Here is a 27,922-nt window from a genome sequence, read left to right as displayed (position 1 = left end):
CACAGGCGGGAGAGACACTCACATTCATCTTCCTCAGCCACTGCCTGCTGCCAGCAACTGGAGGAGAAAGTGCAGGCCAGGAGGCTTTATGGGTTTTTCCTCCTTCTTTTTTCCACATGCTGTCACTTTATTGGACAGAGTCTGGCCTTTTATTATTTTCTTATCCTTCCATCATGATCACTATGTCAGGCAGCACTGATTAGACTGTGATCTGACACTGTTCTAGCATTTCCTGAACTGACTGGCCCAGTGAAGGCAGTGCAGTTAAAGCTTGAAAGGAAAACGATTTAAGTTTCAAGTCCTACTTCCCCGGCTGTCAGTTTGTTACACATACCCAGCTAGTTCTGTCTTCCTGCCTTTAGGAATATCAACAAAATAACTATCCAGTCAGTTCACGGTATGATATATAAAGAGAACTGGATCCAGTGTTGGAGGAGCGACCCCGTTCATTCTTTTGACAGTTTGCTCAGTGGCGCATGAAGTAAAAATTGCGAGACCCTCAAGAACCAAATTCCGTTCTTCTGTCTCCGCAGGGCCCGCATGCCCAATGGCTAAACCCCGCCAGACAATGTTTAGGGCCTAATGATTTAAATCAGGGCTATTCATTTGTTCTTATTGGGATACATCTCAGAAAAATGTAATCCCAATTCAAGGAAATAGGTTAAAAAGTACTTGTGGCACTTGGCTCATGGCACTCTCTCACTGGGCTTGGTCTAAGGTAAGGTAAGTGCAGTCTTTACAAAAATGATTTCTTTAGGAATTTCACAGTGAATAACTAATCTCTCTATTGGATACTGTTCATTTGTAAAAGAGAGCATTAAGGTCGCTGGTATGGGTCCATTTAGTATACCTTGGTTAAAAAAAACACACATAAATACACACACAGGTGTGTCAAGCTAGTACACCTGTTACACTCTACATGTAGTTCACCAACATTCACTGATGGTGACAGCCTCATATGGCCTTTACAACACACAGCAAATAGTCATCGCCTGTTGACAGCTGCGACGGTGTCACTGCTACAAATGCCACACTCCAATTACAGGAATCGGGATTTGAGAAAACAAGAACAAAAAATAAATAGAGTCAAAGAATATTCATTGCTTCATGTTAGGTTAACTCCCCAGGTCCCCTAACACCACGATGGAAAGATACTGTGTTGGCAGTTCTTAACAAGATCATCTTTTGTTCACGGAAGTGTAACAATAAAAAGAACAAATCATAAAAGCAGATACAGTTTCTATTCTATCCCATGATGCATTAGGCCTGAGTCAGATTACATAGAAATTCTATTTTATATCTTAAAGGACGTAAAAGCCGGACTGAACCTGCACCACCCCAGAGGAAACAGCAGAAGGGTTTTGAACAGAATGCTAACAAAGAATATATTTGAGGAGGGTTTCATGGTATGGAGCATTTGATATAGGCAAAGCACTTAAGTTGCATTTGCATCAGCTGATTGGCCTCAGCTGCTGTATGCATGCTGTATAATCACTGTATCAGAGTGAAGCAGCTTCAATCTGAATGGCAACATCCAATCATATCCATACAGACATACAGGGTTGCCTTCACAAGATGAGATGATATTTCACATTTTCATTTGCTGCTAAATTGTTCACCTTTTTCCTGGTGCTCCATTAAATCTCCCTTGTAGAGAGGTGTCTTTTTCTACCAAGTCAAACTGTTCAATGATAAACTGTTGATTGTTTAGTGTAAGTCCGTCTGACATAAAGTTGTACTTCAGGAGATAATGGAACACCGGATGAGGCTGCTGGTAAGTACAATTATTTATTGTTGGTATAAAGCTTTTTTATTGGTCTTGTTGAAGTCATGGCATAGTGAGGCACCAATTCACCAATTAAATGCAAATATATTGAAAAAATGATCAAATCACTTCATCAGATCCAACCCAAAACCTTCAATTCAAACAATGACCACATTCCTAATGTCCTTACTTACTGTCTAGCAAAACATCAGCCATGGGAACGGGCTTGGCAGAATCAGCTGGGAAAGAAGACCCAGTATTCTATGGGAGAAGGATACATGTAATGGTATACCAGTATACGATATCAGCCATTTTTGAAACCTCATATGGAGGAGCTTCTGATATGGGCATTTTAGGGTGTGCGGTCTAGAAATAGAATAACTTTATAGGATATAGCCTTTCAAATCTGATAAAGAGCTTAGCATGAACCTTCTTTGGCTAATTTGGGGGTTTCATTTGTTCAAAATGTCTTAATCTCCCATCCAGCAAACACTGTCTCAAAATGATGATTTTTTATTTAGTTTTCTGTGATATATCTATAGGAGCCTTCTCTTTGTATCAAGTGCTTCCAACCTGTCACTCTGTGTGTGTAGGGTTATTTTCCAAGCTGTATTCATTATCCACATAAGCAATGGGTGAAAAGTAAATTGTGAAAGTGCATGAACCAGGAGCACAACCCTGATGATCCCATTGTATTGTGCGTAAATCATTATCAGACCGCCTTCACCTTTAGATAGCTTTGCCGGTCATTTCTGGCTCGTTCTCAAAGCTATCACAAACGTGTCTCTTTTGTTCAGATTGAGTCATGTGCTTTCTCATCTCCTCACATCTCTCTCCTCCATCCTTTAATCACTCACTGCCTCCCCTGCTGTCCGCTGAGGGCTAACAAATGAATCCTTCCTCCTGCTCTGTGTAACACCACATTTCGTGACACAACTCACACACATCCACTCATTGGAGGTCTACCAATATCTCTGGACCATCAGCCAAAAAATTGTCCTAAAACCTTTAACTTTGACCATTTGAATGTTAGAACATTCCAAAAATAGCCCTGAAATCACCATTGCTCTCGACTTAAAGGTTAAAGATTTCTCACACTGCCCAGGAGCTGTGTTCACACAGTGAGCCACACTCATAAACCGTAGACTTAATGTAATAAGGCAGGATTATGTATTATATATGTCACTTTTTTAGGTATTTCTATGAAGCTGCTCATTGTAAATATTTAGAAATTAATTTGATAGGAAATCTGCTTTAAATCTCCCCAAAATGCTCCTATTCAGGGAAATTAATAGAAACCAGAGTGATATTGATAAAAACGGTTACAAAACACACCCTTTAAATTGGATTAAGAGGTCATTCAGGAATCAGTGTAGGTTAAGCACATCCTATTGATCGTCTTATTGACACAGTGAGACAGATAATCAAGCTGTTCCATATCTGTCATACCAGAGACCTACCTTATCTGATTTTATATTATTACAGGAAGGCCAGATTGACCGAATCAAATTAAAGTCAACATTTATCAATCTCATTTTTCATTGCTTATTGTCAGCTAATATTTTCAACAATGACGTTTGTGACAGTGATACTGGATTATATTGATTAAAGAGGACCTATTCTGCTGATGTTCAGGTGTGTATCAGTATGTAGTGTCTGTACTTTAAAGAGTCCTCTCCTGCTGATGTTCAGGTGTATATCAGTATGTAGTGTCTCTACTTTAAAGAGTCCTCTCCTGCTGATGTTCAGGTGTATATCAGTATGTAGTGTCTCTACTTTAAAGAGTCCTCTCCTGCTGATGTTCAGGTGTATATCAGTATGTAGTGTCTCTACTTTAAAGAGTCCTCTCCTGCTGATGTTCAGGTGTATATCAGTATGTAGTGTCTCTACTTTAAAGAGTCCTCTCCTGCTGATGTTCAGGTGTATATCAGTATGTAATGTCTCTACTTTAAAGAGTCCTCTCCTGCTGATGTTCAGGTGTATATCAGTATGTAGTGTCTCTACTTTAAAGAGTCCTCTCCTGCTGATGTTCAGGTGTATATCAGTATGTAGTGTCTCTACTTTAAAGAGTCCTCTCCTGCAGGTGTTCAGGTGTATATCAGTATGTAGTGTCTCTACTTTAAAGAGTCCTCTCCTGCTGATGTTCAGGTGTATATCAGTATGTAGTGTCTCTACTTTAAAGAGTCCTCTCCTGCTGATGTTCAGGTGTATCAGTATGTAGTGTCTGTACTTTAAAGAGTCCTCTCCTGCAGGTGTTCAGGTGTATATCAGTATGTAGCGTCTCTACTTTAAAGAGTCCTCTCCTGCTGATGTTCAGGTGTATCAGTATGTAGTGTCTCTACTTTAAAGAGTCCTCTCCTGCTGATGTTCAGGTGTATATCAGTATGTAATGTCTCTACTTTAAAGAGTCCTCTCCTGCTGATGTTCAGGTGTATATCAGTATGTAGTGTCTCTACTTTAAAGAGTCCTCTCCTGCTGATGTTCAGGTGTATATCAGTATGTAGTGTCTGTACTTTAAAGAGTCCTCTCCTGCAGGTGTTCAGGTGTATATCAGTATGTAATGTCTCTACTTTAAAGAGTCCTCTCCTGCTGATGTTCAGGTGTATATCAGTGTGTAGTGTCTCTACTCTAAAGAGTCCTCTCCTGCTGATGTTCATATCAGTATGTAGTGTCTCTACTTTAAAGAGTCCTCTCCTGCTGATGTTCAGGTGTATATCAGTATGTAGCGTCTCTACTTTAAAGAGTCCTCTCCTGCTGATGTTCATATCAGTATGTAGTGTCTCTACTTTAAAGAGTCCTCTCCTGCTGATGTTCAGGTGTATATCAGTATGTAGCGTCTCTACTTTAAAGAGTCCTCTCCTGCTGATGTTCAGGTGTATATCAGTATGTAGTGTCTCTACTTTAAAGAGTCCTCTCCTGCTGATGTTCAGGTGTATATCAGTATGTAGTGTCTCTACTTTAAAGAGTCCTCTCCTGCTGATGTTCAGGTGTATATCAGTATGTAGCATCTCTACTTTAAAGAGTCCTCTCCTGCTGATGTTCAGGTATATATCAGTATGTAGTGTTTCTACTTTAAAGAGTCCTCTCCTGTTGATGTTCAGGTGTATATCAGTATGTAGTGTCTCTACTTTAAAGAGTCCTCTCCTGCTGATGTTCAGGTGTATATCAGTATGTAGCGTCTCTACTTTAAAGAGTCCTCTCCTGCTGATGTTCAGGTGTATATCAGTATGTTGTGTCTCTACTTTAAAGAGTCCTCTCCTGCTGATGTTCAAGTGTATGAGTGTGTAGTGTCTCTTTGTGCTCTTGAGTTGTGTTGCACTAGCCAAAATAAGTGCTAGTGTTACATAATGATGTCACTATCTTACAGAAGTAAACAAAGGAGTAACAAACCGCTTATCAAACAGAAAATTCAATTGCTGGATACAATTGTTGGTAAAGCCTGGATTATTAGTCAGACAAACTCTTCCTTTTCTGCAATATATCTGCCGACAAGTATACTTTGGTAAATAGGCTCATTAATGACTGGTTTTAAGGGTAAGAGAAAGATTTCTGTCGGACACAAACTTTGTCCATCTACCAACCCACTTTATCTTCACCGTTGACTTGCCTATATAAAGGGAACAACTTCCTGAGCAGGCTCTAAACATTTGCACTAGAGATTAATTTTGACGTGCAGGTTGTAATGGACGTATGTAGAGGTATTGGGCCCGAGATATTGACTAAATTTGACAGGATATCAGGCTGAAGAAGACAAAGTGGCAATTCAAAGCCACCTCAGGGGGCACCAGAGGAAATGATTAAAATGCTGTACATGTGAAGTTTCCATTTATAATAATCTAAATTATCTCTGCCCTCACAGTTTTAAGCTGCTTGGAAATAGCTCTCTGCTTTAAGTTGTATTCCCATTCATTTTTAATCCTTATACACACTACGCGATATGAGGAGAGCTACACAATGTATAAGAAGCCAAACTTCATGTCCAATCCCAAAAACGAGACTTGAGCAGAGCCGACAGAAGGTCTCGCCCCTCTCTCTGCTCCTGGGCGGGACCCTCAGTCCTTCTGCAGAGAGGGGAAGGATGCTGGGAGGCAGTTGTAATCTCTGAACTCCTCAGTTACTGAGGATGCTGGGACCAAACAGGGCAAGATGTGTACTGCCTGACCCAAGCAACAACTATCCATCCTCATCAAGCCCCGTCACCTGAGACAACTCCCCGCTCAGCTTGTCAGCCTTTTCATTCCCCTTTATTCTCCCCCCACTGTGTCTATTGTCTTTCATTCATTCATCACTCACAACCCATCTATTCTTCTCATCCTCTGCACAGCGGGCGATAACTGCCTGACTCTCCGACCTATTTCCACACAGAATCCATTACCCCACCCTCTTTTTATCTTCATCCACCAATTCAATCCATCCAGTGAGCCATCCAGCCAAATATTCAGCGACTGCTTGCCATTTTCCATTTCAGCTCATCACAGGGTTCCATCGGCAGTCTGAAGCAGGATTACCATCAGAACGATGTTTTGCCGTGTGGGTTGAAGCACACAGAGCTATAATGCGTACCGGCTCTACAAAAGCCAACAGTCGATGGTTAATTTTTTTTTCACACCTTAAGGCACAAACAGCCCACGCCCCGCTGTTGAACACCATAAGCGGGATTACATAAGGGCCATAACTAGCGGAGAAGAGGCTGGGGGATATTCGGCGCTCTGGAGAATGTAGGAGGATAAGGCAGGAGATACCCACATCTTCTCTGCTTCATTGGCTTCCTACGACTGGCTCAGTATCAGCCCACTATCAGCCTGGAGAGGGAAAGATTGGTGGTGGCTCAGAGGAGGAGGAGGAGGAGGAGGAGAACTGAGAGAAAAAGACCACAGGCTGATTAGGGGAAGCAACTGAGAGAGGAGGAAGAGTTACATGGTGGAAAGGTTAGCGGGAGAAAGGGAGCCGAGAAATGTTCCCTCCCTCTGGCCATAGTCCTGATGAAGCCAGGATAGAGATGTCAGGCCACATCCTGTCTGCCAGAGGGGAAGGAGGGGGGGCGGGATCAAGCAGCAGACAATTAGACCTCAAGCCACAGGCCAGTATTCCATTGCAGCATTGCTCCTTCTATCATTCTCTCTTGTCTCACTTTACATCACCCCCCCCCCTCCCTTCTGCGCAGCCCCAGAGCTATCCAATATCAGCACTTCATTCTCCTCAGTTTCCACAGGTTTCCCGAAGGCCGATCGAGTGTCTCTCCCCGGACCGGAGGGATGGAATACGGTTTCGACCTTGCAAGGTCACCGAGCTGGCTTCCATCTGATGAAACCCTAAACCTTCCATTTACCACCTTCTGTCCCTCTTTATCTCCTCTACTTTAGCCGAAGCACTCACACTTGCTTTCGGTCCAATGACACGCAATTATCCTCACTTTCCACAAATCATACACATTTCCACCAGCTTGATTGCTACTGAATATGCCATTTTTGTGTCATTTGGCTGAGAGCGTGCTGAACTCCAAGGGTGACCTTGCCAGGTCAGATAAGATAAAAACACGTTCCTCTGTTGAAGGCAAGGGATGTTTTTCCCGCCATTGTTTGACATAGAAGCCGAGATAATCGTTAATCTCAGCACTTACATGCTTTTGAAATTTATGAACCATGATGTAATCCCCTTAGCAAATGGGAGTCATTTCTTTTGTTAAATAGCCATAAATAGGTGCAATATTATTATTTTTTGCTTAATAACCGTAAAAGCTTTCCTACTCACCATTTATTTCTGCAATTTTTCCACTCTCTTTCACGCTGGGTAAACAGTTTTCCAGGTAAACTCCATTGTGATAACAGCTATCCCCCTCACTGAGCAGCGGTGGGGGCTCCCAGCACGTACACGGGGTCTGCATGATGCCACAGGGCCTGCTGGATGTGCTGGAGGCCAGGCAGTCCTCCAGCCACTGGCACAGCATCTGACAGGCTGCCATGCTGGGGTTGCGCTTTCCGACCACCAGGTACTCAGTTTTGAAATCCCCCTCTCCATCCTTGGTGATCTTTCCCACTCGAGGAAGTCCCTTCCTCATCTGGAGGAACTGCTTTCCCGCCTCCAGGAAGGCCACAGGGGCAGAGGCATCGCATAGCTTCACCACCTCATCGAAGCTCTCCATGCCGAGGTAGGTGCGCGTTGTTTCCAGGAAGGACTCGTACTGGAAGGTGCGCAGCTGTAACGGCTCGCAGTCTTCCATAGGTTTGGTGACCTTGATGAAGATGGTGTAGCGCCGCGGGTCCGGGTTCTGCAGAGTCCAGGAACAGGGCATGGTGGGGAACGCTGACGATGACAGGAAGAAGCCGAAAAAGCGGCTCTGGACTAAGGTGGAGCAGGAGTCAGACTCCGGGCCTGAGGGGGCCGCGTAGCAACAACCCTCCATAAGCAGCATATGGGCCAGATACAGAAGGAGGGCAGGGAGGGGCCACCTGGGTAGGCCGCTAATCCGAGAAACAACGCTTGTCATGGTGCAGATGAAAGGGAGGAGTAGGAATCACAGGTTGGTGGCTGGTGACTGGAAGACTGTACTTCCACCTTTGCAGGGCAGAGGAAGAAGAGAAGGAGGAGTAGGGGGGAGAGGAACAGGATGAGGGGGGGGGGGGGGGGGCTGTTGCTCTCAATGGTCCAGTGATCGGCCCATGGCTGCATCGGTCAACCCGAAATTCACAAGAACCTGCGAAATGAAAGAGACATGAAAAGAATTAGAGTTTGTATCTCATCAGAAACAGAACGGCTTTACACTGATTCTCTTTATCTCCACAAATCGTTCCATCAGCTGTTATTATTTGCTCTGTAATCCCACCGCAGCCACTGGAGAACAGCAAGATGAATCGGAGCAGATGGAGGCGGGCAGACAGCGGTTGAGTTAAGTTTTTTTTTCTCTGTGAGAGTTCAGATTGGTCTCCTCCTGAGAGACAACTGTTCCCCTCACATGTCTGCTCCCAGATTGCATCTGCTAGCTCATTAATTTGTCCAATTACAAGACTATTAATTACCAAAAATGCAACACCTGCAGCCATTCATTACTCCAATCTATCAGGGGTGAGACACAGACAGCAACGCCATGATCAATAATCCTTTTTGTTTTTGCTTATTAAAGCCACAAATAATTAAAAGGAGTTTTGCTTTAAATACAGATTCATAATATAGCAGTTTATTTCGTGAGTTGGCTCGTTTCCTCCATTACAAAGCCCTTTAATATTATATGAAGGGCTGCTTCCCATTGAGCAGTTTTGCACTTTGAAGTTGCTTTAATTAATGTTTCTATTGAAAACGCTATGACGCGCAAAATAGGATTTAGGATAAACAGTATAATTAAAATAGACACTTTCAGTTCGCTCTTGTAGTGACGTGTGTGTGTGTGTGTTTTAACGGAGAGTGCTGATTTATTTATAAAGAAAGTATTTCTTAGGGAATCGATGTGTGCTGTTAAAGTTATTGTATGAAAAATGATGTATACTAAAAATGAAGCAGAATGATTAGTGCAGGTTTGAATTAAAAAGAGCGGAAATTACAAACGTTTTTAACTAAAACTAGCTTATTGAACTCGAACATTACCCAGTATTTAAGAGGTAGAAAAGAAAGGAAATGATAGAGGTCACTGATAGTGTTCTGTTTGTCTACAACCCTCCTGTTCTTAGCTTGCAACATAGAGTTAAAATAAACACATTTAGATCCCTGCATCAGGTTATAAATGTTTTACATTTGGGAAAAGAGTCCACTTGTATCGCATCTTTAATGTGTACTGATAACACTGAGTAAAGAAAAAGAAATATCAGTCCGTCCCAAGAGGAAAGCAGAGCTGAATACAAGGGGACCACAGACATGACACAGCATCTGTGTCGGCTGCATGTGTAGCTGTTGCATACAGCTTTGCCATCTATAAACTATAAACAAAGATAATATGTCAGTGTTTGGATGACAGTTTGTTGTGCCAAGTGGCCAAACACACACAAAAATGCCAAAGCAGGGGTTTAACAATGGTATAGTTCAATTAAATGATGCTTTGTTTTTTAATTACAGAGCAATAGAAGTTGAATAAGGTAACTCATTTAGTGTCGCAAACTACCCAATGTATCATATGAGGAAGCACAAACTCCCTCACTAACATTTGACTAAGCCCTGTTGGGTTAGAAAGGTAGGCGTTTTTCTTTCTTTCATGTAAGGTTTCTAATATCAATTAACACAGGCAAACATATATCCTATGCGTTTAAATTCATTTCACTTCTTCAACATATGTTTAAAAGCCAAATAATCATGATATCAATCACTATCTCCTGTTTTCAGTCCTGGAAGCCATCTTGTGCCAGTGAAATGACCCGGAAGTCCCTCAGTGGCAGCCATGAGAGCTGTTTGAATTCTCTAATGATAGGAAAGGAGCTCTGAAACTTCCTTTATAACCTCCTTTAGCGTAGGAAACACTGGACCTTCCTTTACCAAAGGAAAGGAGAAAATGCACTGATCGTGACGGAGAAATCCGTGTCATGAAAGTAACAGTGCTTATTAAGCAGTTTAAAACGTATGCAGTAACCTGCTAAAGTGCTTTGTTTGAACGTTCAGCTCTATATTAATCAAAAGGAGAAATATGAACGTTACCTTTTTACTGAAATGATCAAATAAAGTCCACATTTCTCAGTCTTTACCACAGACATAAGTTTCACTTTCCTTTTTTATTTCCGTACAATTCCAACATAATGAAGTATATGTGTTTCACTGCTGCCCTCTTTCATAAAGCATTCAGTAGTCCTGTACAGAGAACTGTAGTCTCCTCACACCAGACGCACGTTAGTAGCGTCCGCTGGCGCATCATAAACCCGTCGGATAGTGTAAGTGCAGACAGATTCTCTTGAAGCCCGGCCATCTTTTTCTAAGTCCTTTTGAATTTTCCTATCCACTATTTTTTAACCCACTGATGTTTCACATAGAGGTCAAGGAATAGAGCATAGGAGAAGAGGATAGACAATTCAACCGACCCTGTGTTGTATGAGTGGGTGGAATCTCAAATGTGATTGGTCGGATAATGTGTGATGTAAATTGACTTAGGACTTGAAGATGTTGTTAGACATAGGACATAATGTTTATTTCTCTGTTTAACTGTTCACTCTCATTCCAGAGTCATGACCTGATTGGCCTGATTGAATTCTGAAGACAGGCTGTCTGCTATGTGACTGAAAATAAAGTGGAGGGGGATGGAATTGTTTTCCTTTCATTGGTCAGAGAGCAGCACCAGGCCTGTTATGAAACGGCAGATGAAAATCTCTGTCAAATAATGTGTTTTTGTTGAAGGCTAAAAATAAAATCCAATTGTGATTTCATATCACCTTCACCTCACATAGTCAACATACAGTATGTTCATAATGCATGCAACAGTAGGTTGACCAACTTAAAAATCTATATTAAGTTCTTTATATGTTATTCTATTTACATGTAGATAGAAGCCTGCATTACTTGTTCACTTTCAACATTCCCTGCATCATTTAGCTTATTGTCTTTGTGTTTACTTCATCTGCACTACGTACAGACAGCTCTAGCAACATAACCTAACAGTATTTTACTCTATTTTGTCCTGCTCTGTTTCATTTTACATTACTTTATTTGTTGTCTTATGTCCTAGATATAATATGTTGCACTGCTGGAGGAGTTCAGGACCTAAGATTTCCATTGCCATAACTGCACTGTAGCAACATGATAATGCAAACCCTTGAACCTTAAGTATCGTTCCAAACAGCAGACAACCATCAACAACTGCAGCCTGCAAGACAACCAGAACGAAATCTATCATGCAGTTATCCAGGGCATGGTTTTATTCTTCCATTGACTCCAAAATAGGAAGAGTCTTTAATCCAGTTCCCTAACAACAAGCTCCAGCTGTTCATCAGTGGAGGAAGAAGAGGTTCTCAAAGGTAAAGATCTTTAAGGTTTCATTTCATATAAGATGTTAGATCCTTTACATGAGTAAAAGTAGAAATACTTTGTGCTGAAATAGTTAATTACAAGCCCTGAATTCAAAATATTACTTAGGTAGAGAACCATTGCCAGCTTAATGTACTTAAAGCATCAAAAGTAAAAGTTCCCATTATGCACCATGGCTATTTTGAAAGTAATATATCAGTATTATTTAATTTACAAATACATGTAAGAGCATTGCAATGTTGTAATTTGTTAATATTACGATAATCTTAAAGGTATTTTATATATTGTGAGTAGCATACTGCATTACATACTATTATACAGCTGCTCACTATAAAATAAAGTAAAAAGTACAATAAATGCCAAAATGCAGTGGAAGTATAAAGTAGCATTAAATGAAAATGTTCAAGTAAAGTACAAGTATGATAAATTATGACTTCAGTACAGTACTTCAATAAATGTATGTCTCCCCACTGCTGGCCGTACATTAAAACCACAACAAAGCAAATGTGGCCGTACGTGTGACGTCAGGCTCTGAAGCCCTGTCTCTATAGATTTCAGACCAGCCCAGCAGCTCCCTCTGATCAATCGGAGATCTGCAGGCCTGACACACACAGGCCGAAATCATTGCTAAGTGTGAAGTGTGAGTGTTGTTGGGAAAGGATGTAGTTAAAGATAAGTCATCACAACCAATAAAACACCATCTAACACAGAATCCTTCTTAAGCACGCCTCCAGGGGGAAGTGCAATGCTTCGTCTCTGCAGCATGATGTTCCTCTCCAAACAAACTTAATCAAGCAAACTTTAATCAAAGTGTGCAAAGCTCTGTCAACAAGAGCTTTTCTGTTCTTTGCTGCTAACAAATTCATTTACTATACCGCTTCAACAACGTCAAATATCTGTCATCAAAAGGAAAAATACATGGTTTGTCTTCATATATATATACTTTTTGGTCAATATTGTGCTAGTTTGATTTATATTGAAAGTTGCAAATATTCAAATGTTTTTTCTCCAAAACATATGTTGATTAATGCTTAATTGCTCAGATGTTATGGAAAGGTCCTTTTTTAAAGCTGGAAAAACATTTGGTAAAACACCACACAAACAGAAAGCAGCATATATTCCCAAGCGTAAGGGAAAGTCAAATTTAGGCTCAGTCAAAAACAGCAGGACCCATAGTCTGTCTACATAATACAGAGGGTCTACAATTCTGTAGAAACCACAAAGCGAACGGTTAAAAAAGGTCACTTACAATTTAAAGTCCCAAACCTCTAAGTAAATTGGAAACACATGAATTAAGGCGGACTGTGACCTTTTGTCTGTTATTGATTCAATATGTGGGGCTGAAAGTGTGTCTGCTGCTGATAGTCCTGCCACCAGAGTCCAAGCCAGCGCTGAAGTCTCTCTGAGGGGAAGGCAAGAAAACGCTGTCCAACCACAAGTTACTCCTGGGTTGCGGTCAGATTGCTCAGGGAGTGACAGCTATGATAAGAGCTGTGTGAATTCTTTAGATGACGTCCAATGCTTCCTTTGTTATCTCCTTTAGCTCAGGATACACTGGACCATCCTTTATGAAAGGAAAGGAGAAAATGCTGTCCCACAATTCCTTGCATTCACAAAATGTACCCTTCTCTTGTGTTCGGGTCAAATCTGACCAATTTACTGCTTTCATCAATCATAAATATTGTGTTTTACATTTGATTGCCTCAAGGTCTTGTAATATCACCCAAAGTAGTGATTTGAGCATATACAATAACTGATCACCACTTTGATTGAGTTTTGAATGGTTTAGTCAAATCTTTGCTTCTGGTTAACAATGCCCACCATAGGAAATACCGTAGATTATGTTCATCCATCAGGCACAACAACGTTAACGTTGTTCATTTTGGAAACATTTTTGAGTATCTATTCTTTGTATATTCACTGCAGTTATTCATGTAAACCAGCAGTCTGAGACATTGTTTAAAAGGATAACATTTGGTGATGATCCAATCCGACAGGGAACACCACAGTAAGGGGGAGAAACCAGCAGGTTGGTTAAAGCAACGCTACGCTCATGGCAGTAACCGATAGTGACTGACAGTAAGTTATGGGGCTTATTAAGCATTTTCCATCTTATTCCATTACTCACAAAGTCATTATCTGTTTTAAACTTTCCAAAATATGTTGAACCAAAAGGCGATCTAAACATTTCAAGCTAATTACTCTAAAATGATCAGCTAAGTGAAGATGCGTTGGTGGTAGTCAACCCACATCAGATGTTACTACACTGCCCATCAGATTCTCCTTCCCAACTCTCCTGAACCCCATGATGTCTTTCACTTAGGTTAAAGAAAAAGAGGCTAGGAAAAGATTATAGGATCTGATTTTCTGAATTAGACTCCAGCTAGTTTAAGTCAGGGGGGTCGATTCTCAAAACCTTAAGCCATAGCAAAGAGCCTGCATCTAATATCACTTAGGCCTACCACCACTGGCTTTTCTTCAGGTACAGTGATTGATCCTGTCTTATTTTATCCCAGTCCACCTCACGTCTCATTCTGCCTCGCCCTGCTCTCACATCTCACCTCCAACCAAGACGTGTCCGGGGAAATCTACCTCTTCCACCAGACGAGTGTGACAGCAATGAAATGAATGGAGCTTTAACAGAGGATAAAGGGCCGCTCTTTATTGACAGCTCGGCCTCATTTATCTCCAGACACGCCACACCCCCACACCCCCACATCCTCATCCTAACCTGCAGAGAGGGAGTGTGATCACCCAACATGCAGCACTCTATTGGAGCTTCCTGTTAATGTCAGCCTCCCTCCATTATCAACGCCAAGCAACTACCCCCACATTCCTACCTTCAACCCTGTAAAACACACACACACACACACACACACACACACACACACACACACACACACACACACACACACACACACACACACACACACACACACACCCTTACATCGCATTTCAGATCCTAACAGATGCTGGGGCAGCTATTAACTCCCCTTAATGTACTCTGCAGCACGGGGAGAATAGGATATGGCAGAGCAAGAAGAAATTTGAGCCAGAGCTGACAGTGGCAGTCTGCTGAAGGGAATCTGACCCCGAGATTAAACCTGATGTTTCCTGTCAATTATTCAATGCAAGTCTTTGGGTCTTTGCTGTATGCTGTGTTACGGCTCCCAACTCGATAAAAAACACTGGTTAGTCCAGGCTATTCACAATAGAGAACACAATGCAGCAAAGGTGGTATTTAGCATGGCTTGAATAAATTGTGTTTCATAGTACAACATATTATTTTACATTTGAATCCTTTTTTGTGATAATCTTAGTCCCATGTGAGAATGCAACCTGACAGTATATTTTATAAGACCTTCCCCAAATGATAAATACTTGTGCTGTCAATCGATGTATATATATTATCGCGTTAATTAATCTGTGATTAATGATGATCAATCAATGGTCTAAAAAAATATTAGTTTTTTGTACTTCTGGGGAGATGAAATAAATACATGTGTGGTTTTATAATAAAAACATGTCAAACTGGTGAGAGAAATCAAAAGGTTTTTATAGCATTGTAGCATTGTGAAATGAGCTGTGTCAAGAGAGCCGCAGTGATTCCTCTTTGTATAATGTGCGCTACTAGGGGCAAATGCTCTCGTATTCTCTCTGCCGCCATCATACTGCGAGCTGTATATGTTCCAGCAGTGGTAAACGTGTCTACTGCTGGAAGATATCTTGGACTGGGCCAGAGGAAGAGTCCGGACCTTCTTCTCAACACCTTCACTTTTTTATTTTTTCCGTAGCAGTAAACTTCTAACAGGTTCGGAAGAAGTCTGTACTGAAACACTGACTTTAATGAAATGTATTCTGTAAACAACTTTCATACAACTGTATTAGGTTAGTTGAAAGCAATAATATTAAGTTGAACCTATTTAAAACGTAATATTATTGCTTTCAACTAACCTAATACAGTTCTATGAAAGTTGTTTACAGAATACATTTCATTAAAGTCAGTGTTTCAGTGTTTTTTGGTAAAGTTTTGCTCAACAACCGCTGTATTAGCATGTTTATAGCTGTAGCCTCTATGTTTCTTATTGGTTGACTAAGGTGAAGGACGATAAACCACCTCCCCGAATCTTTGTTGTACCTCTTTTCCGCATATGTTTCTGTACACCTGTCCAAGGCCGCGTTCCCTGCACTTACACTGACCAACACTTGACCTCGTTAGTTTTCTATCACGTGAGAGGGGAGTTTTACTTTTGTCCAATTTTCGTAACTGCGTACCCCATTTACTTCAGTGAATGAGAAGAACAATTGACCTGAAGCTGCTACAGGGGGGCTTTCGTTTGACCTTGACACTCTTAGTTCCACAGTTTGTGAGGCATTGTTTTGTTTTTTTACATAGTTCACACGCACAATATGCTGTGAACATTAATTATCATAATCCACCCATTTTGAGTCCTCTGCTACCACAGTGTGTAACATTATATTTCATGCAACATATCGTACTACAAAACCACAACCACAAAAAAGCCAGAAACTGGCTAGTGCAGACCACTAAAGAGACATACAAGTAAAGCAAGCTTGTCGGCCAATGAACGGTGAAATCTGTGAATCACACCTTTAAACAGTGCTTAAAATTGTTCTCTTGTGAGGTCTTAAGGTAAACACAATGTGCAAGAGAGAGGAATACTCTCCAACTCCAAACTTTCTCCTCTCCTTGGTAGTGCCTTTGGTAAGTTCTATATAATAGCATACACACCATCCACAAACAAATCCAGACACTGCTTCAATTCTCACACCAGCTGCCACTCATTCAGCCTGATTATCACCTCAGGCCTGCGCTCTCTCACTCTTCATCTACCCCTGAAATGCAGACTGTGCTACTCCTACACTGCCCCCAATGGGAGCAGCTTCCTATTGCAGCGTGAAAGTGATATTTAACTCACTGCATATATTTGAATTGGTTACACCAATATGTGTATATGTTTTTTAAATGAGTCGGTGGATGCTATTGCATACAGCAAGAAACTATTGCTGTATGCCATAGATAGTTAATGTTTTCTAGAAAGGTGTTAGCATTACATTTTTCATTTTTGTTATTAGGTTAACACATACGAGGAATTTGTCTTAGTGTTATGGTGCAAATACATACATAAACATTAAACACAAATTGGAAAAGTCATAAAAAACTGTTTAAAGAAAACTATGATAACATTAAAAATATAGCAATATTTACATAGAATATGGTTGGAATGTAAGTATACCCGTAGAAATCAAATTAAAATTGGAATAAAATATGCACATTTACAATGTGTACGTAAATGATATGATGTGTAAATAAAAAATAAAAATAAAAAAGAATGACGACGCACCAATGAAAACATTGTATAATAAAAATGGTCAAATATACTATGACCAATGTGAAGACCCTACGGATGTAAATCAGCCCTACAGTGCTTTTGAGCCTCTTTTAGATCATCATCATTCGAAGCACACAGACTCTGATACACTTCCAGCAGCAGCAGCAGCAGCAGCAGAGCAGCAGCAGCAGCAGCAGCAGCAGCAGCAGCAGCAGTAGAGCAGCAGCTGCAGCAGCAGCAGCAGCAGCAGCAGCAGCAGCAGCAGCAGCAGCAGCAGCAGCAGCAGCAGCAGCAGCAGCAGCAGCAGAGCAGCAGCAGCAGCAGTAGCAGCAGCAGCAGTAGAGCAGCAGCAGCAGCAGCAGCAGCAGCAGCAGCAGCAGCAGCAGCAGCAGCAGCAGCAGCAGCAGCAGCAGCAGCAGCAGCAGCAGCAGCAGCAGCAGCAGCAGCAGCAGAGCAGCAGCAGCAGCAGCAGCAGCAGCAGCAGAGCAGCAGCAGCAGCAGCAGCAGCAGCAGCAGCAGCAGCAGCAGCAGCAGCAGCAGCAGCAGCAGCAGCAGCAGCAGCAGCAGCAGCAGCAGCAGCAGCAGCAGCAGCAGCAGCAGCAGCAGCAGCAGCAGCAGCAGCAGCAGCAGCAGCAGCAGCAGCAGCAGCAGCAGCAGCAGCAGGGGTTTTAAGTGTTTTAAGCTCCAACACATGTATCCAGCACAAAGTTAGCATTTACTGATGGAGCCAGACCTTTTTTCTAGGAGTTGCTGGAGACCAAAAGAGAGCTTAAAGGACAGTGAATATCATTAGTCATCATGTTCAGCAAGAGACGAGAAACACAAGTCCCAAATGAATGAAAGTGTTTGTCAGTGTAAGTCAACTGTTGGGTTAAGTGTTAGCCTTTACAATATTACAAGGTGATTCTCTGCCAGATGTTGAAGTTCCATCCGGTCCCACTGCCCACAAGGAAGCTCCTAGGGATTTTCGTTGCCCTCATTTTTTTTTCCATCAGCCTAATAGTTAATAATGTATTGATAATATAATACGTTTTATATTGCTGTATGATAAAACCATTTTTAATACACTTTTATGTATATGGAGCTGCTGTCCATATAGCGGGCTGCCTCGGCACATTCGTATTCAGAAAGGAAGTTCCTCACCGGGTGAACATTTTAGTATTCTGTAGCTGTGTAATTATTCATTCCTTTCAGCCTCTGGCTGGAACAGCAAGCAATTAAAAGAACAAAGGTGTTGCATTAGCCAGCAGCCTAGAAGCATGAATCTATGTAAACATGCCCAACAGGCTGAATCTGTGAGCGAGTCCCAACAATGGCCCAATCACAGAGCAGCAACAGTCCCTCAGACAGAGACTAGAGGGAGAGGGACACAGACAAAGGGAGCACTGATGAGAAAATGATAGAGTCACACAGAGCATCACTTCTCACATCAGCAGCGCAGGGATTACAGGCTGATTAGCAGAGTAACACAGGGACACGCTCCTCACTCTGCCATGTACACTCCAAGGCGAGAAGCCACGGGGCGGCGAGACGGATTCCCTCTCCTCTGAAGTACAAATTGTGTAAAATTGCTCCTCTGCGTTACCAAATTCGTTCACAGACAAAATGATTTGGCAGAGACATGAGTTACAGCAGTTTGTGGTGTAGGACATTTATCATGCAGGATAGCGCTCCGTGCACAAGGAGCTGCTCGGGTGAGCCAATAGGAAGAGGGAACGATGGACGAGGGTGAGACTCACGATTAAAAAATCACAAATCCACAATGAACACAAGTCAAACGCCTTTTGGTGATTGTAGTATGAGATCCATCCATCCATCCCCCCCCCCCCCCTCTCTCTCTCTGATTCCTCTTAATTGCTATTATTTAAGAAATATATGCATACTGTTTTATTAATTTAGCAGATGAAGAGTCCAGATGTTTTGAAAAACGTAGTATTTAGCAGCAAATGGCTCTTTTTCCCGGTTAGTGATTTGATTCACGTGTCCTGAGATCTTGTAGGTCTTGAGGATCACAGTCATTATTTTGTGAAGGTTACATACTCTTTTACTTATGGAAGATAGTGCTTGAGCTCATGGACACGTACATCAGAATGACAACAATTCTGATGCAGCTGCTGTTTCATATTCTGTTGAATGATCTGGAAGGAAACCTTGAGGAATCAGAAAAGGATTGGGTTGTCTTCCCCTACTTCACTCGCCTGTGCGAGGAACTTTGCATTCTTTATAGCAGACTGATGTACAAAAATGTCAAACTAACATAAGTATTTCCGATGATGAATGAATTGGACAGTTAAATATGGTTGAGACCAGTTCTACATAAGCTAAATTAATATTCCCATGGTTTTGTTTTTGGTTTAATATTTGTAAAGTTGTGTTGTAGTTAATTGTTTTCAAATTACTTTTGCCTCCATTAGATTAATGTAGAGGCTTGCACACTGGCCCCTGGAATAAAATACAGTAAAGCTAGAAAATGAATGCAATTTTAAACGAGTGGGAATACAGTGTAGATTTGACTATATTCAAAAATGCCCGAGGAGTAAAGCAGTGTGGATTTTAAATGTGTATACGATACCTCTTAAAGGTTGAAGGAAGAGTTTAAAGTTTGCTCTTTAATGAAGGATGAATGGATACTAAACAGTAAACATATTCCAATGTCAAACCCAAGTTAGAGCAACAAAAACAACATTAAGAGCGTGTTCAGTTTGCACATAGAATATGATACTTGTAATGAAGCTCCAGAGATATGAGGAGATGACAACTGACATAAAAGGAGTGTTGAATGTGGAGAAACACAGGTTAGTGTTTAATATTTTAACGTAGATTTGATTTGGATATTCCATTATGGTTTGTCAGGAGGGTAGGATATATTCCATCACTGTCAGACTATTTTGAATGTAGTGTAAATCCTGACAGCTGTGTCCATCCCTCCAGAACCAGCCATTTCCTGCTCTTTTTAAAATGCATGAGTGGCAACCTGGATTGCCCTGAGCGGAGGGTTAATGGAGAACCAAGCTGTTGCTGTTCCTGTACACATGCCCCCTGATGGCTGCGACAACAAAACCTCCGACGTCTTGCAAGGCTCTGAAATTAAAGAGATTATCATCCGTCTGTGCTGATGAATGTGTTTACAGTGCTAAATGTCAAAGCCTTTTCTAATAAGCACAGGGAAGACAAAACACCCCCCCCCCACACACACACACACACACACACACACACACACACACACACACACACACACACACACACACACACACACACTTGCTCACCATTATACAGATTAAAAGTTTCATTACACATCAAACTGAGCTCAATAAGAGGGTGGAAGTGGGGAAGTTTTAATTGATGAGGAAATACGAAATACTTAGTAATAAACAGCCATGGATTGTAACAAAATAAATACATTTAAAGAGGCCCATTATTCTATTTTGGGTTTTCCATTTCCTGTATTGTGTAGGTTGTTGTGCTAAACGGCTCAAATACCCCAGTTCCCTCCCAGCCTGAAATGCCTCAATTCGACCCCTTTTGTTTCCTTCAGTAACATAGTGAAAACATTATGCTAGCACAAAACATTTTACATGATAGTCTAAGGGGCGGGACATCTCTTAGCGGTTGACCAATCACATCAGAGCCGACCAGCTAACCAATCATATCAGATTGGACTCAGACGGAGGGTGAAAAGAGGTGCTGCATGACAGGCAGTATGAGAAAAATAAAGAGCTTTCTGAACATTAAAGCATGGAGACATGTCCCAGTAGAGACTCTACACACTGATATACACCTGAACATCAGCAGGAGAGGACTCTTTAAAGTAGAGACACTACACACTGATATACACCTGAACATCAGCAGGAGAGGACTCTTTAAAGTAGAGACACTACACACTGATATACACCTGAACATCAGCAGGAGAGGACTCTTTAAAGTAGAGACTCTACACACTGATATACACCTGAACATCAGCAGGAGAGGACTCTTTAAAGTAGAGACAATACACACTGATATACACCTGAACATCAGCAGGAGAGGACTCTTTAAAGTAGAGACACTACATACTGATATACACCTGAACATCAGCAGGAGAGGACTCTTTAAAGTAGATACATTACATACTGATATACACCTGAACATCAGCAGGAGAGGACTCTTTAAAGTAGAGACGCTACATACTGATATACACCTGAACATCAGCAGGAGAGGACTCTTTAAAGTAGAGACGCTACATACTGATATACACCTGAACATCAGCAGGAGAGGACTCTTTAAAGTAGAGACGCTACATACTGATATATACCTGAACATCAGCAGGAGAGGACTCTTTAAAGTAGAGACGCTACATACTGATATATACCTGAACATCAGCAGGAGAGGACTCTTTAAAGTAGAGACGCTACATACTGATATACACCTGAACATCAGCAGGAGAGGACTCTTTAAAGTAGAGACACTACATACTGATATACACCTGAACATCAGCAGGAGAGGACTCTTTAAAGTAGAGACACTACATACTGATATACACCTGAACATCAGCAGGAGAGGACTCTTTAAAGTAGAGACACTACATACTGACATACACCTGAACATCAGCAGGAGAGGACTCTTTAAAGTAGAGACACTACATACTGATATACACCTGAACATCAGCAGGAGAGGACCTCTTTAAGTAGAGACACTACATACTGATATACACCTGTAACATCAGCAGGTGGAGGGACTCTTTAAAGTAGTTACCAGTACATCTGATATACACCTGAACATCGCAGGAGAGGACTCTTTAAAGTAGAGACGCTACATACTGATATACACCTGAACATCAGCAGGAGAGGACTCTTTAAAGTAGAGACGCTACATACTGATATATACCTGAACATCAGCAGGAGAGGACTCTTTAAAGTAGAGACGCTACATACTGATATACACCTGAACATCAGCAGGAGAGGACTCTTTAAAGTAGAGACGCTACATACTGATATATACCTGAACATCAGCAGGAGAGGACTCTTTAAAGTAGAGACACTACATACTGATATACACCTGAACATCAGCAGGAGAGGACTCTTTAAAGTAGAGACTCTACATACTGATATACACCTGAACATCAGCAGGAGAGCACTCTTTAAAGTAGAGACTCTACATACTGATATACACCTGAACATGAACAGAGTAGGGCCCCTTGAAGATACGAGTAAGACAAAACTGTAACATGCTAAATATACACGGGGTCTAACATGGATTGTCATGATAAAAAAACATAAACAAAAGGATCTTATATGAATAATAAAATTAAGGGAAAGGCCTTCATAACAACTGTTCTGTAAGATAAATGTCCAATATGTCAAATCAAAGTTTTTTTTTTCTTTGATTGTGTTTGCATTAGACATTCAATCTTCATTGTTTAATCAACTGGCTGTTGGGTATTTTCGTCATTAGAGGATTCCACGGCAGCAGGCTGAGGTGTGAAGGTGTTTCCTCTGCCTCTCTCACACGTTGCTAACATGAAGATAAAAATAGCAGAGAGCACCATGCTAATTGAAGACCCCGACTCTGCGCTGCAGCAGACTGAAATCCTGACATGGAACCACTACACAAGGGTTTCTAAAGCCACACATATGTTCTGGTAGATTTGCCATGGTCAGTAATATCAAATAACTGTTTCAGAAACTCCAAAATGTAGAATACTTCTATCATAAAGTAATCAGTCAAAAGGCATCATATAAAGAGTTATTTTTTCATCACTGTAGAGAGAGAGTAAGTACGGATATGAACCACACAATGGACAGAACATCCTCTTGAAGCTATGTATAATTCCAAATACACGTTTTTTCTTGCCAAAGTATATGTTTGTTTCCAAGTATCTTCTCCTCAGTCCTGTTACCTGTGGGAACAGAGCTTTATAGAAATGTGTGAATGCAGAAACCATGCCAGTAGGGTGTGGGAGGAAATTATTTTACAGTCCAAGAATCGGCAGGCCACCTGTGTTGCTTTGCATTATAGAGGCGATAACTCAACTAAAACAACATCCAGTGATGGTTTACTTGCTGATACACAGGCACTACAGCTTTCAGAGTCAACACCAAACACTCAGACATTTCGGAAATAAAACAATTTCAGTAAGTGCTCTGGATATCAGCACAAATTACAGATTAGGCACGATGTTGAAAGAGTATCCAGAGGCTGTCAAGTATATTATTGCCCGTAATATCAAAGTGTTGGACTGAATAAAAAACAACATTAAAAGTTTGAACATATCTGGAGGGGGGTTTGGATCACTATTGAGCTAAGTTGTGTTTTTATATATTCTGCAAATGTGTAGTGAATGAAAACAACAACACATTAGCAACATGACAAGGACATGAAAACAAGACAAAGGAGGATCCAGAAATTAACCATGACACTAACATGTTCAAGGGAAATGGTGCCAAGCATAATACATGTATATATTTATACGCATGACCTCTTAGGACCATTCTGTTCTGGCCCTCAGTTTACAAAAATTCACTATTTTAGATTCACTTTTCTTGATACTGTTGTTTGATTATCCAATAAAGGTAAAGACATGAGTATCAAAAACAACATCAAGTGTCACTCTTTTCCCCAACAAATGCACTTTCATGTTGTGCAGAACATGAAATGAATGCAGAAAAACGTTTTTAACCTTTACTCCAATTAGCATAATTAAGAGTCCGACATGAATTCCTTTTTTTATGCTATAATGTCAGGCGCTTTGCACATTCCTGTGAATCAGTTGGAGATTATTTAAATGGGACGGCTGAATGTTCTGAGGAGTTACTCAGGGTCTGTGTGGTTGTCTGGCTCACTAAGCTTGGACTCCAACGGTTACATTTACTCAACAAGCAAATCTGAAAAACAAACACCTGATTAGGCCTGGCTTTATTCATTGAGATGCTGCAACATATTGGCAAAAAGTGTCTTCTGTCTCTACACTAATGTGTTGAAGGGAAGAAAGGGTTGGATTAAAAGGCTGGGACAATGCAATCAAAAAATAAATAAATACACAAAAGACTATGATTTCAAACTTCTGATTAATATTAAATTGGGCAAAGCTTTTGGACTGCCTATATTTGTATGTTGCCCTATGTGTTTCAAGTTGCCTGTTCATTTTCAGTGTGTTGCTTTTTGGATTTGTGTATGTATCTGTTGTGTACCGGCTGTGAGAAAACAACATCTACCTGGGACAATCTGAATTTAAAAAAGTAGATTGTTGCTCAAATTACACATAAATGAAAATATAAAGTTGGTTTTTTTGTGTTATGGTTTTTTGTTTGTATATTGTATGTTTTCATTTTCCCCTGGGGACAATACATCTAAATCTAATCTAATCTAATAACAATCTGAGAATATTCTCAGCAAATTACCCCTAAAATCTGTCGATTAGGTTAACTTGTGGTCGTGAAAATTGTGTAAACTGGAAGGGATCCTCCTCTCTGTTAGTCTTCCAATCGAGTGACATTGTTTTATGTTGACCTGTGGACTTTTCTAGGAAGCTAGATTGGGTCTTTGTGAGGTCACTGCAGTAATGACTCTGAGTTTGCAATTGCACCACACCATTTCACTTTTAACCGGTGTAGATCGCCGTTACACTGAACACCTTTCCTGCTTTCCTGCAGGTTATGTTTGAAATAAGAGACCAACTCGACTAAAAGCACCGACAGCTGACCAGACAGAGCTCCGTTCACTGAGTTTAAGGCTATGATATATTCCAGGTTACAGAAAACAAAGTTGAAACTGCCAAATGCAGCAAAGAAACCGACTGTGTGAACATGTAAATTAATTGAAATCACTGCCAATCTATACATAAAAATAGTCACTACGTTTGCGGTAAGCAAGCTTATATAAATATCTTATAATGACCGACAACATGAGTAACCAGAGCAAAGAAAGGCGTTCAGTCCGCGGCACTGAGTGCACGAAGCCAACGGGTCGCACTAATCATTTGAATCACAACATATCACATCTAATCTGTTTCAGCCGTAAGTGGCTGTGCAACACGAAGCTCTGCTGTCAGTGCGCTTGTCAATGTTTGTTTTTGGTCAAATCACACCCCTCTCATGTGAACGCGCGTACAGCCTCACTGAGAAACCATGATGATGAGTTGATAACGAGCGGCTTAGGACTTCTCCGTGGTGCTGCTTTTTTTAGGGTTAGTTATGCCAGATATCAAAAATATATCAAGGGTATGTTGAAGTGGCTTCATGGTACAGGTCTCTGATGAAGGCGTAACCAAAGACATGACGAATCCTTGAGTCTGGAGAGTAGACGTCCTCCAGAGTATTGTTTGGGACAGACAGAGACACTGACAGACAGACACTGTCACGCTCACACATGGAGCAGAAACACGTCTCTGCTGTGTGTCAGTCAGAGCGCTCAGGGCGAAGGCTGGCAGCAAACACACATCCGCATTGTTTACAGCACTGTAACACTTGAGCCAGAGAAGCACCATGAGTGTAACTGAACATGTCTATGATTAGTTTGACTGTACGGCCTGTGTGAAGGAGCTGCGGCTCCGTCCTTCAGTGGGAGGAAACAAATCGAGCGATGACTCCACAGCGAACTCAAAAAACTAAATAGCAATAATACATTTTAAAAATACTCTGTTACAAGAAAAATATCTTTACCCAGAATGTGATTGAAGTAAAAGAAAAAGCATTGGCATAAATAAGATATTTACATAACTGTATTAGTTGAGCACAATAATATAAGTTGAAGCTATTTAAACTTAATATTATTGCTTTCAACTCACCTAATGAGTTATGTGAAGTCTGTTGACATAATATATTCAATTAAAATAAACGTTTCAGTTTTTTCTGCTTACTAAAACTAAAAGTACTGGGTTGACCCATTTCAGAATCCTATATATGAAATGACTGGATATAGTAACTATATATATGGAATTAGTGTTGGAAGAAGTACTCAGATCCTTTACTTACATTAGTTAAAGCACAGAAGTATTATCAAGGGAACTGTACTCTAGGTTTAAAAAGCCATAAATAATAAAAAGTTGTAATTATTAGGATATATTATTATAAATATGACATTATTAGATTGTTAAAATTGCTGCATCAAGAAGAGCTTGTGCTGTTGTACTCAAACAAAGTTTTGTAATATATTGTATAATTTGACTTTTTTTTTAAACTAAAACAGTTAATCCAGTAGTTTCATTTTTAGACATGTTAAAAGTGTATTACGTGTTTTAATGCTAAATCTGAAAATGTTCTACAGACGGTAGATGTAATGGTGTAGAAGTATTAAGTGGTAATTATCACGTAAAGTACTTGTGAAATTGTACTTGAGTACAGTATTTGAGTAATTGATGGAGATGGAGATGTAAATACAGCCTTAATTACATTTCAGCAGGATAATAATTGAGGTAATGCGTAACTTCAGATTTGCCACATATGGAACAAACAGCACAAGTGTTTTAAAAAGCATTAATGCGCTGACGATGACACACACATCCTCGGCCTGTTTAGATTCTCACTTCTAACACTCTGCCCACAGCCAGAAGGAAGGCGAGGCAAGATTAGAGTCATGATGCATGCGCCTGTGTGTGTGTGTGTGTGTGTGTGTGTGTGTGTGTGTGTGTGTGTGTGTGTGTGTGTGTGTGTGTGTGTGTGTGTGTGTGTGTGTGTGTGTGTGTGTGTGTGTGTGTTATCTCTCCTTCCTAATACCCATATCTCTCAGTAGGGATGTTACTGATGGCAATGTGATGCTCCTTTTTTTTCCAATAGCGCCATAAGTCTCTGTATAATGGCCGCTTTGTTCTAAGACGTAATCGCATTAATATGAAAGACAATTGCTCTGGATAGCAAATCAAATCAAGCCAGATCACATTCAGATGAAATGAGCTAATACGAAAAGATATGTGTTTGCACAAAGGAGGGGGGATTAAGACTGACAGACTGCCTTACTGTATATGCAACCGGCTGCTTTCAAATGTCCTTCAGCTCTGTTCCATGCAGCTGTAAAACACTAGGCAAACCTTCAAAAGTATACAACATGAAAATTCTATGTGCTCATATCAGACAGACAGTCTTTTATTCCTTCTCTAATGCTATATGGATCCACAGGGGAGGATGCAATGATATTTGAAGAACTTGTTTTCGACTGATTTGTATTAGAGCTCTGCACACATCTGTTTTTCTGTGTTTCCACAGTCCAATATTTAAAACCTGCCACAGCCTGCAATGTGGATTTGGTGCCAGATCCCATCAAACTTCCTATAAAGGATGTATTGTTTTACATTATATTCTCTATATAAAGTGTCTACTATGTATTTGCATACACAGACAGACAGACAGACAGACAGACAGACAGACAGACAGACAGACAGACAGACAGACAGACAGACAGACAGACAGACAGACAGACAGACAGACAGACACACAGACACACACACACACACACACACACACACACACACACACACACACACACACACACATACATACATATACATACAGGAGGCTATTAAAGGCCAGACCTGAATAAAAGAGGAGAGCACCGTGAGTGCAGCTGATGCAGTTCACGGTCTCTGAATGGTTTGATTATCAAAACGATCTGAATCTCAGTCCACCTGTTCACCTACTGTAAATGGGATTAGGAATGCATTCAGCAGTGTTCTTTATCAGCTTTTACACACTAAATATGGGAATATATTTTGGAAAGACTCTCAAACCTTTCATTCTTACTTGTTTGGATAAATACTCAATGCTGATTGGTCATCTTTGAACATTCTGCAGTGTGCTCTTTTTCACTTGCAGGTCGACTCTGAAGAGGATGCTTAGGGACCATGTGCAGTCATATCAATCCGTAAATGAAACCTCAGCGGTGGCCACCAGACATTATATTT

The 27,922-nt window shown here is 40.9% G+C and overlaps 1 protein-coding gene across 1 annotated transcript in view; it reads right to left on the bottom strand.

The window, feature by feature from the left end:
- Positions 1 to 8,286, bottom strand: part of adgrb1a (adhesion G protein-coupled receptor B1a) — a 115,925-nt gene extending 107,639 nt beyond the window's left edge. The window contains exon 1 of the mRNA XM_063880371.1: positions 7,517 to 8,286. Within this exon, the coding sequence (XP_063736441.1) occupies positions 7,517 to 8,252 (736 nt within the window). The 5' untranslated portion in view covers positions 8,253 to 8,286. The remainder of the gene's footprint in view (positions 1 to 7,516) is intronic.
- Positions 8,287 to 27,922: the final 19,636 nt, after the last annotated feature.

Source organism: Eleginops maclovinus, chromosome 3, assembly GCF_036324505.1.
Source record: "Eleginops maclovinus isolate JMC-PN-2008 ecotype Puerto Natales chromosome 3, JC_Emac_rtc_rv5, whole genome shotgun sequence".
NCBI classification, from domain to species: domain Eukaryota; kingdom Metazoa; phylum Chordata; class Actinopteri; order Perciformes; family Eleginopidae; genus Eleginops; species Eleginops maclovinus.
Note: the sequence above shows the minus strand (reverse complement) of the source record. Positions and strands in the feature narration are given on the sequence as shown.